The sequence below is a fragment of the Benincasa hispida genome, chromosome 9 (genome assembly GCF_027475165.1).
Source record: "Benincasa hispida cultivar pf3 chromosome 9, pf3_genome.v1.1, whole genome shotgun sequence".
Taxonomy (NCBI): Eukaryota; Viridiplantae; Streptophyta; class Magnoliopsida; order Cucurbitales; family Cucurbitaceae; genus Benincasa; species Benincasa hispida.
This window is the reverse complement of record NC_143486.1, coordinates 44092011-44103508: the sequence shown is the minus strand read 5'-3', so window position 1 is coordinate 44103508 and position 11498 is coordinate 44092011. Positions and strand designations below refer to the sequence as shown.

General features: G+C 30.8%; 1 protein-coding gene across 1 annotated transcript; it reads left to right on the top strand.

Annotated features, from left to right (window-relative positions):
- The first annotated feature begins 1609 nt into the window (after positions 1-1609).
- On the top strand, positions 1610-9901 carry LOC120086440 (ABC transporter G family member 25). The gene is made up of 4 exons (XM_039043090.2): positions 1610-1887; positions 1981-2208; positions 2329-2932; positions 8685-9901. Exons 1-4 carry the CDS (start codon positions 1777-1779, stop codon positions 9683-9685), a joined length of 1944 nt encoding a protein of 647 aa, XP_038899018.2. The 5' UTR covers positions 1610-1776; the 3' UTR covers positions 9686-9901.
- Positions 9902-11498: the final 1597 nt, after the last annotated feature.

The window sequence follows — 11498 nt, the reverse complement described above, 5'->3', positions numbered from 1 at the left end:
TAAGAAATTAACTATTTACCTTTTAAAAAAGAAAAAAGGTGATTTTTCACTTTAAAAAAAAAATGAGAACAACTTTATTGAACATGGTTTCCAAACATAATACGTGTGTTTATGCCCAATATGTTTGGGCAAAGAGATCAAAGCAACTTTATAGGAATATATAAAACTTTCCAACTATAAATAAGCATTTAAAAAAAAAAACCATAAATAACTTTATAAATCTGATTTTGATATTTTTGTCTTAAAAAAAATGTGAAAATTGAGTCTTCATTAAATGCTCCCTTCACAAACTCATTGCATTTTGCCTGAATTTCAGCCAACCTTGTAATCTGTTCTTTTGACAACAATAGCAACAAAAATAAAGAAAATACTGATTTCAAGCAACTTCCCCTTGTCCTTTGGTGAATCAATGCCATTATCTTCTCTCTCCTTTCTATCTCTTTAAACTACTTCTTCATAAACTTAGATAATTGTAAAATCATTATTAAAAAGTATCTTCATATATTTTCGATGTATTATAAAACAATTTTTTTTAGTATAAATTGGGTGGGTAGAAGTGTGAGATTTGAACCATGAACATTTTGATCTTTAGTACATATAGATGTGAATTGAGTTAAACTCTTGTTAGCAAATTATGAAACAACTAACATGACATAAAACGGATGAAGTTTTAGGTAAAAATGACCGATAGAAGATTTTATTTATCTTTATCTCTCTCAACTTAATCGACGTAATACTTTGTACTATCAACTTTGCGGTCAAAAGCTCGGTTTATCCCTCTCACGTATTTAATTTAATATCTTTGCAAAAAAAGAAAACTCTCATCAAATATTACCAGCCTTTTTTAACTAACTATATTTTAATTATTATAGAAAAATACTAGAGTCATATTTTAAGAGGCTCATTTGTATATTACATCTATTTTCACTACATTCTTCTCTCTCTTCTCCTTCTAATTCCAATGCAAACTAAACACAGCTCCTTCCCAACCCCAAAAATAGCTTCTCTTCCTCCATCTAGCAAAAGGCAAACTTGTCTCTCTGTCAGAAGAAAAGGCAAAGTTGGAAAGTACCACCAAAAAAAATGACATCAACCAACAAAAAAAAAGGAGTTTTGTTTTAAATATTGTAACTGTGGATGATGAGAAAGAAATTAATGTTAGAGAGTCAGTGGTCTCAAGCTGAAAATGAAACAAAATAAAATAAAATAGATTAAATTGTAAATTCATAAAAAGTTAAAATTTAGATTTAAATTAGAATCTAATCTCTTTATATTATGATAATTTTTCAAATCAAATGAACTATTATAAAAACTTTATCAAAACTATAACAACTAAAATTTTCTAACTGATATAATATCTTGTATTTAGAAATTCGATTCTCACATCTCATATATATATAAAAAATAAAATTAAATAAAAATTAAATGAAAGAAATATATATAAAAAAGGTAATGTTTTTGGGTTTGGCCTATGGAGGAGGTGCCACGCCACTCCACTGCCTGTGCCTCTTTTACTTTGACGTGTCATGCACTTTGATGCTTCCTTTCTTCCATTAAATACCTTCTCTTCTTTACTCCTTTTCCTCTTCCTCTCCATATACTCTCTCTTTCTTTCTCTTTCCTTTCATTTTCATCATTCAAATTAATTAACCATTCATATTTTGTTCCTTCCCCCTCTTCCATTTTCTTTCTAGATTTTGAGAGTGTTTGTGTTTTCTACTTCAATTAATCCACTGAACAAGAAAAAAAAGGTGTAGTTTAGTTTGTTCCCTAAAAATGCCTTCCTTTGTTGGTGGAACTCAAACTCTAACTCATCAACCTAAAGATTCATCCTCTCTTGACCTCCCTTCTTTGGTTTCTTCTTCTTCTCTTCCTCTTACTCTCAAGGTATTGTTAAAACTTATAAAGTAGGGCATAAACAAAGATAGATAATTTTTTGTTTCCCTTTTCTCTAAGGATTTTTCCATGGTGTTTTTGTAGTTTGTAGACGTGAGTTATCGAGTAAAGATGACGGATAAGAATAGTGGAAATGCCATCGGACGAATTTTCGGTTGTGGCTCGTCCGATGGGGCGCCACCGCCCGTTCAAGAGCGGAGTATTCTACAAGGGGTTACTGGCATGGTGTCGCCAGGAGAGATTCTAGCCATTCTTGGTCCGTCAGGAAGTGGCAAGTCAACTCTTCTCAATGCACTTGCAGGAAGATTGCAGGCAAGGTTTTAAATATGGATATCACAGAACTGTCAAATCAATTTTAGTTTAAGTTTATTAATAGAAATATTTGTAAAATTTAATAGAAAATGTCAGATTCATCCTTTATGTTGATATCAGGGTAATGGTCTGGCTGGATCAGTACTGGCCAACGGTCGAAAGTTGACTAAATCCATACTCCGACGGACTGGGTTTGTGACACAGGACGACGTCCTCTACCCGCACTTAACCGTCCGAGAGACACTCATATTCTGCTCTCTTCTCCGACTGCCTCTAACCCTTTCAAAGCAAGAAAAAATCGCGGTCGCCGAGTCGGTGATCGCCGAGCTCGGGCTAATGAAATGCCAAGACACGATCATCGGTAACGCCTTCATTCGTGGCGTCTCTGGCGGAGAACGAAAAAGGGTCAGCATAGCACATGAGATGCTCATAAACCCAAGCCTACTAATCTTGGATGAGCCGACGTCGGGGCTCGACTCGACCGCGGCGCATCGGCTCGTGACGACCATGGCTGCCCTGGCTCACAAGGGCAAGACCATAGTCACTTCAATTCACCAACCTTCGAGTCGGGTGTACCAAACCTTTGACTCGGTGTTGCTGTTGTCGGAAGGAAGATGTTTGTATTATGGGAAAGGAAGTGAAGCAATGAGCTACTTTGAGTCTATTGGTTTCACACCGTCTTTTCCTATGAATCCCGCTGATTTTCTCCTCGATCTCGCCAATGGTACGTACTCCATAAATTTAAGCCGTGTTCATTTACATACATATTTTTATTGGAATTTGCATCTAGTCACATATATCCATCAAGAATTTATTATAAAGTATCTTATTTGAAGAATTTATTTAAAAAGTATCTTTTTCAAAGAAAAATATATATCATGTCAATTTTTTATTGAATACTCGGATATGTCAATATTTACCTTGAAGTTTTTTTCTTACTATTTGAAAAAAAAAAAATTTGTTATATATATAGACAAACATTCATTGGACCGTCGAACTATTAGAAAAATAGCTGCAAAAGTACTTCAAATACATATGAGTATTTTCTCTTTTTAATGTGGCATAATCTATTGATTTCCACTTTTGTAATTAATTGATATTTTTTCACATTTTAATCTTTATTATTTTTTAAGTAAAATATAATTATTTTTTTGACTGTTAGAACATTTTCATTCATCCATTTAAGTTTTCAAATCAGAGTAATGATTCTTCGTACTAAATTTAGTCCAGTCTATTATTTTAATTTTTTGAATTAATTAATATTTTCATGTTTTTTTTATGTAGTTTTTTCGTTTATTCTATTTATTCTTCTTTTAGTAAAATTTAATTATTCTTTTAATTAACTTTTTTTCTATGACATCATACCAATCTAAATTTAGAAATTAGAGATTTGATTCTTCAATTTTCTATCGTAAAAAAAAATTATCATAATTCAACTTAATATTAAATCAAAGATTTGATTCTTTCATCTTTTATAGTAAAAAAAATCATCCTAATTCAACTTAAATAGTAAGAAGTTAATTAAGTAGTAAAAAATTGAAATTGTATTTCTAATAATGGGTTATTTTGATTAAGGATTATTTTTGTTTCTTTTATTAATTTCATGTGAAATTTTAAAAAATTATTGAACCAATTTTTTTCTTTTTCCTTTTTTTTAAAAAAACATCATGGTCGGAGAAAAGGAAGAAAGAAAAAAATAGGAAACATTCGGTTGAAGTGAAGTGATGAAGTAATAAATGCATTTACGGGATTTTGACTAAATTAATTAACCAATTTTTTTTTCTGTTTTTAAATATTCTCTTAATTGTTTTATTACTTTAAAATACTGTAGCCAGTGGTACTAATGGCGGTGGGAGATTAACTTTTTTAGGAGTAATATTTATATTCCTCAAAATCTCTCTCTTTTTATGTGCTGAATTTTTTGAGTCAGAAAATTCCTATTCTACAGAAGATTGTGTGTTCTTATTACTTTTGTTTTATATTTTTAGAAAAAAAGAAAAAAGAAAAAAAGAAAAACTTTTTTCCTTCTTGATGAGTAAAATTAGTGGATATTGTGTCCATGTGTTGTAAGTAATTTTTTTTTTTTTTTTTGCCTTTATGGCAAGCATCCACTATCCATGAGAAGCTTTTAGGGTTACTTTCACAACTACCTTCAACAAAAATCTATCTTTTTACTATTCTTTACTATAATTTATTTAAAAAATAAGGGAAAAATGGATCTTGGTCAATTTATTTATAAATACAACAAAATATCACTATCTATCGTTGATAGATTGTGATAGACTTCAATCACTATTTGATAGATAGTGACATTTTGCTATTTTTAAAAATATTTTTAACAGTTTTACCATTTAAGATAATTATCCCAAAAAGTGAGTCAAAAGTCTTATAGTGAATAATTAAGACTCTGTTTGATGATTATTTAATTTTTTTGTTTTTGTTTTTGAAAATTAAGTTTATTTCATCCACATTTCTTACCATGATTTGCATCTTTCTTAAGTAAGTTTTTAGTCAAATTTAAAAAATAAAAACAATATTTTGAAAGTTTTTTTTTTAATTCACAAAATTTGACTTGGTTTTCTAAATAATTGATGAAAAATAAATAACAAAATAAGAAATTTGGAAGAGGAATGTATATAGATTTAATCATCAAAATAAAAATAAAAAATAAAATGTTATCTAAAATATTATTTGAAGAGATTTAAATAATATTGGTCTAAACTAGTCAAACTATGTATCCTTAAATGATCGGATCGGAATGGTTTTTTTTTTTTTTTCCGAAGTTTTAAGAAAAATCTTTAATTGAAGTGGGGGAAAAGAATAGTAAGTTTCAAGGCCAAGTTAATAAATATGATTATCCCTATCACTAGATTTGATGAAAATATTGACAAAAATTGAAGAGATTTGTTTTGACTTCTTAATTTTTATGTTTTTTATTTTAAAAAAATTAAATTAAAAAACAAGTTGAGAAAGAACATTAAATAGATGTTATCTCTTATCTCATAAATATCAGGAGCCTGAAATGACCATAAAATAGGGGACTGACCCACCTATTTAAATTGCTAGCTGTCAAACAGGGAGTCTACAAATGTCCTTTTTTTTCAAAAAAAAAAAAAAGAATTAATATTATATCTTATTTAAAAAAAACATCATTCATTAAATTTGAAAATTATGTAATTTGTTTGAGAGTTAATATTACAATTTCATATGTAAATAAATTGGATTTGTGCAATATATATATATTATTTTAAATAAGCATGACTAAATATAAGTCACTTTTCAACCCATAGTGGAAATATTTTTCTCCAAGTGAGTTGGAAAAAAATTTAAGAGAGAGAGATTTTGAAGAGATTAATGATTTGTGTTTTGTTTTAAATGGGTCCTAAATTAGATACCTTAATTCCAAAGTAACTGGTTGAAAAATGCAACATACCTATGGTCTTCCCAAAACTCTTTTCCTTTTTTTTTTTTAAATGATATAATATTAATAAATAAGATATAATATAGAAAATTTGTTTTAATTGAAAAAACCGTTGAAAATATTTTCAAATAGTACCTAATCTATCTATCAATGATAGATAATAAATGTCTATTAATGTCTATCAATATCTACATTAATAGATAAGTGATATTTTGTTATATTTATAATTTTTTTTTGTTCATTTCTCTATATTTGAAAATAGTCCTATAATATAAGTATTATTAATTTTTTAATAAGATATAATATAGAAAAATTATTTCAAATGGTAAAACTCTTGAAAATATTTATAAGATATAGTAAAATTTTCGAATTATCAATAATAGACGCCAGTGTCTATCAGCGTTTATCATTGATAATTCTAAAATTTTGCCATATTTTATAAATATTTTAGTATATTTTTCTATATTTAAAAATAACCCTATAATATAAGTATTTTTTTATATATTAAAAAAAAACTCTTTTCCTTTTTTATACAAACATGTATAGTTAAACAAAATAAATAAATAAAAGGAATTCTTTAACATAAATCAAATCACTTTCCTCAGCTTTTTTTCTTTTTCCCATTAAACAAAAACCTCTACTTTTGAAAAACAAAGCTACTCAACTTCTGGTCTTTGAAGGGTTTTGGATTTTTTTTAAAAAAAAATTTGTTTTGCCTTTTAAAAGGGCTTTATAAAAATCAATATCTCAAAATTCTTTTATTTTGTGGTCTACCCCATATGTCTAAAAGCCATAGAAAGAGAGATGTTTTTTTGATCACTTGAGTCTTCTTTTTTCCTCCCTTTCTTAGTGTTTTTAGGAGTCATAGGTGTGAGAAAGGATACATAAAACTTTAGGGTAAAATATTAATTTGTTGGAGACATATATATAATTATATAATATGCTTTTTGAGTTTCAAGGTATCATCAAATTTAAGAACACCATGATTGTAAAGTGTAAGGATATCAATATATAGTGGGGTGGGGGAGGTTTTGACTTGGCAATTTGAAGTGGATGATGCACCATCCTCTTAGTTAATTAGTAATTAAAGTTAATTTTCTCTTTAAAAAAATAATGATGGGTTTAATGTAGTTTTTTTTTTCTTTTAAATATTGAAATTTACATCTTTTACCTTTCATTACATGTCTTATCATTTGAGTGAGTTATGTTGATTAGAAAAACTTTTCTAGCCCAAAATTTTAATTAGAAATTTAAGATGGGGTTGTAATTAAATTAGTTGTGAAATAATTAAGAGGGTTAAAACTTAAAACTATGGTGATATTGATTATCAAATAACATTTTGATGGGGGTGTTTTGAAGGGGCAAGGGCAGCCTAAGCTAGGCTATGTAAGACAAAAAGGTGATAAAATAATATAAAAACATTTATAGTAATAATAATAATGTAAATGGCAAGCTATTGGAAAAGATGATTCAACCAACTTCTCTTAGCCTCACAAGAAGAAGCTTAGTGAGCCCCATTTCAAATCTTTTCATTCATAATGAAGCAAATACCATAATATAACTTTTTTTTTTTTCTTTTCTTGTTAAATCTTTATTCTTCCTTTCCCTTTCTTCTTTCTCAAATAATTGAACAATTGATATCATTATTTAAATAAATAAATAAATAATGGTGTAGTCCCTACTTCTCCTTAGGTTGAAATTTGGAGGGGACACTTTAATCAAAAGATTTGAGAATAGTCTCCTTTCTATTTTTCATATTTAATCTTTCACCTTTATTTGTGATCTTATCTTTACTCTTCTATGATCCTTAAAATCATACTCTAAAAAAAATGATGACAACAGTATTAGAAGAATGACACTAAATATTAGAAGAATTCCTTTTTGTCACTCTATTTAAGCTTTTCATAAGATAAGTTCCAAAATAGCATCCAATAATCTCTAAGTACACAACCACACACCGAATAATTTCTAATTCATCGATCTCTCACATCAACTAGTCTTTCTCCCAATCTTTATCTTTCCTTAACTTCTCTTTAAAAAATCACGAAACCTAATATACAGACGTGTGGTTGACCTAGACTTTCTTAACCGATAGATACAACATCATCTCAAAAAGAATCGAGAAATCTTAATTGTAAAACGACCATATGGAATCTCTCTCTTAGCGCCTCCCTTCTCAAAATAAGGCCTAGATTAGGCCAGCCACGTGTAGGGTAGAGATTTTGCAGTCCCATTGGGCATATAATGCTAGGGCATAATGATAACATTTTGGAGTGTTAGCCGGAAAGAAGTGGAGAGAGATTTGGCCGCCCAAAATGCTTGGTGGTAGGCACCAAGCACTAGTGGAACTCTTGCCTTTACCACCAGCAATGCACACCTTTTTTTTCCCCTTGTTTTTTTTTTTCAAAGAGTTATGGCTGTTCCTTGTTTTAAATGTTTTTTTTTAAAATTTAATAATGATACTTTTTTTTCTAAGAAGGTGCATTTTTGTAATTTCACTTCTATTAACGGGGAAAAAATTATTAAAATAGTTTATTTATAATGGGAAACATCCACTTTTAGAATAATCTACACGTGCATGCATTTCAAGGGTCTGTCTTTTGCTTTAGGGTTTTTTAGTGTTTGTTGCGTCGCTTTTTATTTTGAATTATATACGCCACCAATTCAAACATTCCCTTATCCAACCGCACTTACCTAATTAGTTCTTTTATTTTTATTATTATTATTAATATTGGGACATGTGTATTGTTAATTATACCCTTTATATGTATATATGTTAGTGTTACTGTTGAATGGGGTTTTATCCAATCATATGATAGTTTAGAAAATTCTCATGTTTGGTTTTTATTTGTTACTAATTGATCTGAAAAGTATTTTTAGTTTAAGCAAAAGCATTGTTAGAAAGGATAAGAAAGAATATATTATCACTGCAACTTTCAATGGTTAAGAATGTCTAGTAGCTGTTTAGGAATAGTGTCATGAAAAACTAGTTTTATGTGAAATTTGGAAGAATTTGAATAATTTTGTTCTTTTGTTATTGTGTGCATGCATGCAGGTGTTTACCAAATTGACAATACAAGTGAAATGGAGAAACCCAACATGAAGCAAACCCTAATTACTTCTTACAACACTCTTTTGGCTCCAAGAGTAAAGGCAGCTTGCATGGAAACATCAATGTTGCTCGAAACAATGACACGTGAAAGGAAATCGTCGATCAATACTTGCAAAGCTAGTGTTGTGTTGTGGTGCAACCAATTGAGTATCTTGCTCCAGAGAAATCTCAAAGAACGAAAACACGAAACCTTCAATGCTCTAAGAGTGTTCCAAGTTATCACCGCAGCGATGCTCGCTGGATTGATGTGGTGGCACTCAGATTTTCGAGATATTCAAGATCGCCTTGGCCTTCTCTTCTTCATTTCCATTTTTTGGGGCGTTTTCCCTTCGTTTAACGCAGTCTTTGCATTCCCCCAAGAGCGAGCAATCTTCCTTAAGGAACGAGCTTCTGGTATGTATACGCTATCGTCTTATTTCATGGCTCGAGTCATCGGAGACCTTCCCATGGAGCTCATCCTTCCAACAATCTTCCTCACGGTGGCATATTGGATGGCTGAGCTAAAACCGGAGCTTAGTGCCTTTCTCTTGACATTGTTGGTCCTTCTTGGCTACGTGCTTGTATCGCAAGGTCTCGGCCTCGCTTTAGGCGCAATGATCATGGACGCAAAACAAGCTTCCACCATAGTAACCGTGACAATGTTGGCATTTGTCTTAACGGGAGGATTTTACGTACACAAAGTACCAACCTGCATGGCTTGGATCAAATACATCTCAACGACGTATTACAGTTATAGGCTCTTCATCAACGTGCAATACGGCACCGGAGACAAGATATGGTCGTTGCTCGGTTGCTCACGACACGGAACCGACAAAGCAAGCTGCAAATTTGTGGAAGAAGATGTGGCAGGGCAGATAAGCCCTGCATTGAGCATTGGAGCTTTGTTATTTATGTTTGTGGGTTATAGGTTATTGGCATATTTGGCTTTGAGACGCATCAAATAGAATAAAACAAAAGCCCTAAAAGAAGGAGAAAATGCAGAAGGAAAAGCTTGCATTGCATGCATGTTTGACAAACTTTGGGAGGATTTTCTACTAACCATTTGGTTCTCCAAACCACACTAATGATGATTTGGGTAAATGTAAATAGCCAAGATGAAGTTTATGAATGTTTTTTCTTTTAAATGTTACTAGCAATATATGCAATATGAGAAGCCCAACTCTCTCTTTTGGTACATCTATCAATAGAATGAATAAATGATTTCTTTCCTATTTTCTTTGAGAATGTCTTATCTTTCATTATTTTTGATAGATGTCAATAGGAACATGGTTGAAAAATAGGATGATGAAACTTTGAAAGTAATGTTAGATTCATGTGAGAAAAGTTACGAGAGTACTTGAACTGGTCCATGAGGGTAGTTGTATTAAATGCTTAGAATTTAGCATCTTAATGGAATACACAAAATATCCAATTTGAGGTCTTTGTACAATTCTTCCGATTGTATGTTCCAAGGAATTTGCATGTCAAAGCTTATATTTTCCTCATTAAAGTCATCCAAGTCAAAGCTTAATAATTAAGATGTACATGGATATTGCTTATGCATGATGCTTTATTATTATTATTCAAAACCCAACCATGCAATTCGTTCATTTACTCCCTGTTAACATTAAAAAAAAAAAAAAAAAACATTATATAAGAAAGATCAATCCACCACCACTGTTTTCTTTCCTTTGATATTTAACAAAATGAGGAAATTTTTACATAGATATAAAGCACCAAGCACGAACACACCTATGCACTACTGTCATTATGTTTATGTTTGTTGCATCGGTCGATAGAAGCCTGCTCATGCTACTTTGGCGGCGCTTTTTCACCTTATCTTTGCTCTGGACGGGAGGGCTAGTGGACACGCTAACAACTATACAAAATCACTGAACTGTACAATGTTCACAATTTCCTCAAAAAAGACTAACAAAATCAGAGTAATTAGATAAGTACACTCATATTTGTGAAGCTATTAATTAAACAACATACGTAAGACAGTCATAGATCATCAGACGTCCCTTCCATAACTTAAGTATTTGCATCACTTCTCAACACATCCCATAAGAACTCATATTTAAATGTAAAATCTCGAATAGTGAAGATATAATCAATCAAATGTTGATCCTTCACTATAATGCTCGAGGCTCGAACACGCTCCAACGTCGATAAGCCATTAATTGACATTATCTCATCACACAACCTTTGTCTTCTTTCAGCACCATGAAGCAAGCTTGGCAATATGGGTAGTTGCTTCAGGATACATAGATTTTTAACGGTGTCACTTATTGTTTCAACTAACGCCTTACGTCTTTTTCTTTTCTTCTCATTTCTCCAGAGCCATTTGAAGGTATAGTTTATTATGTTTCACTACAAGATATTGCACCCTCAAAATTGTTATTATTTTCATATGGTTGAGGGATATAACAATCAACTACAGGAAATGAATCTGCTTGAGTTTCTCCATTCATTGTCTCAACTATATCTTCAAAACTTGCAGCTTCAACCCTATTAGCTCGATCTATTCCAAATACGAGTTGTAGATCTTCAAAGTATGGAAAAACCTTATTGCGAAGGCCTTTGGCTGTTGGATGACTCTACAACACACAAGAATAATTGCAAAAGAAAATAACATACATATTTGAAATAATTATCGTTTGAAAAGTACCAATAGAGACAATCAATTGACATGTACCTTAACCTGATCGTCAAAAGTATGCTTCTCAACTTTTATGCATTTATGAATGGCATTCCATTCAAATCCAGAGCAATTCG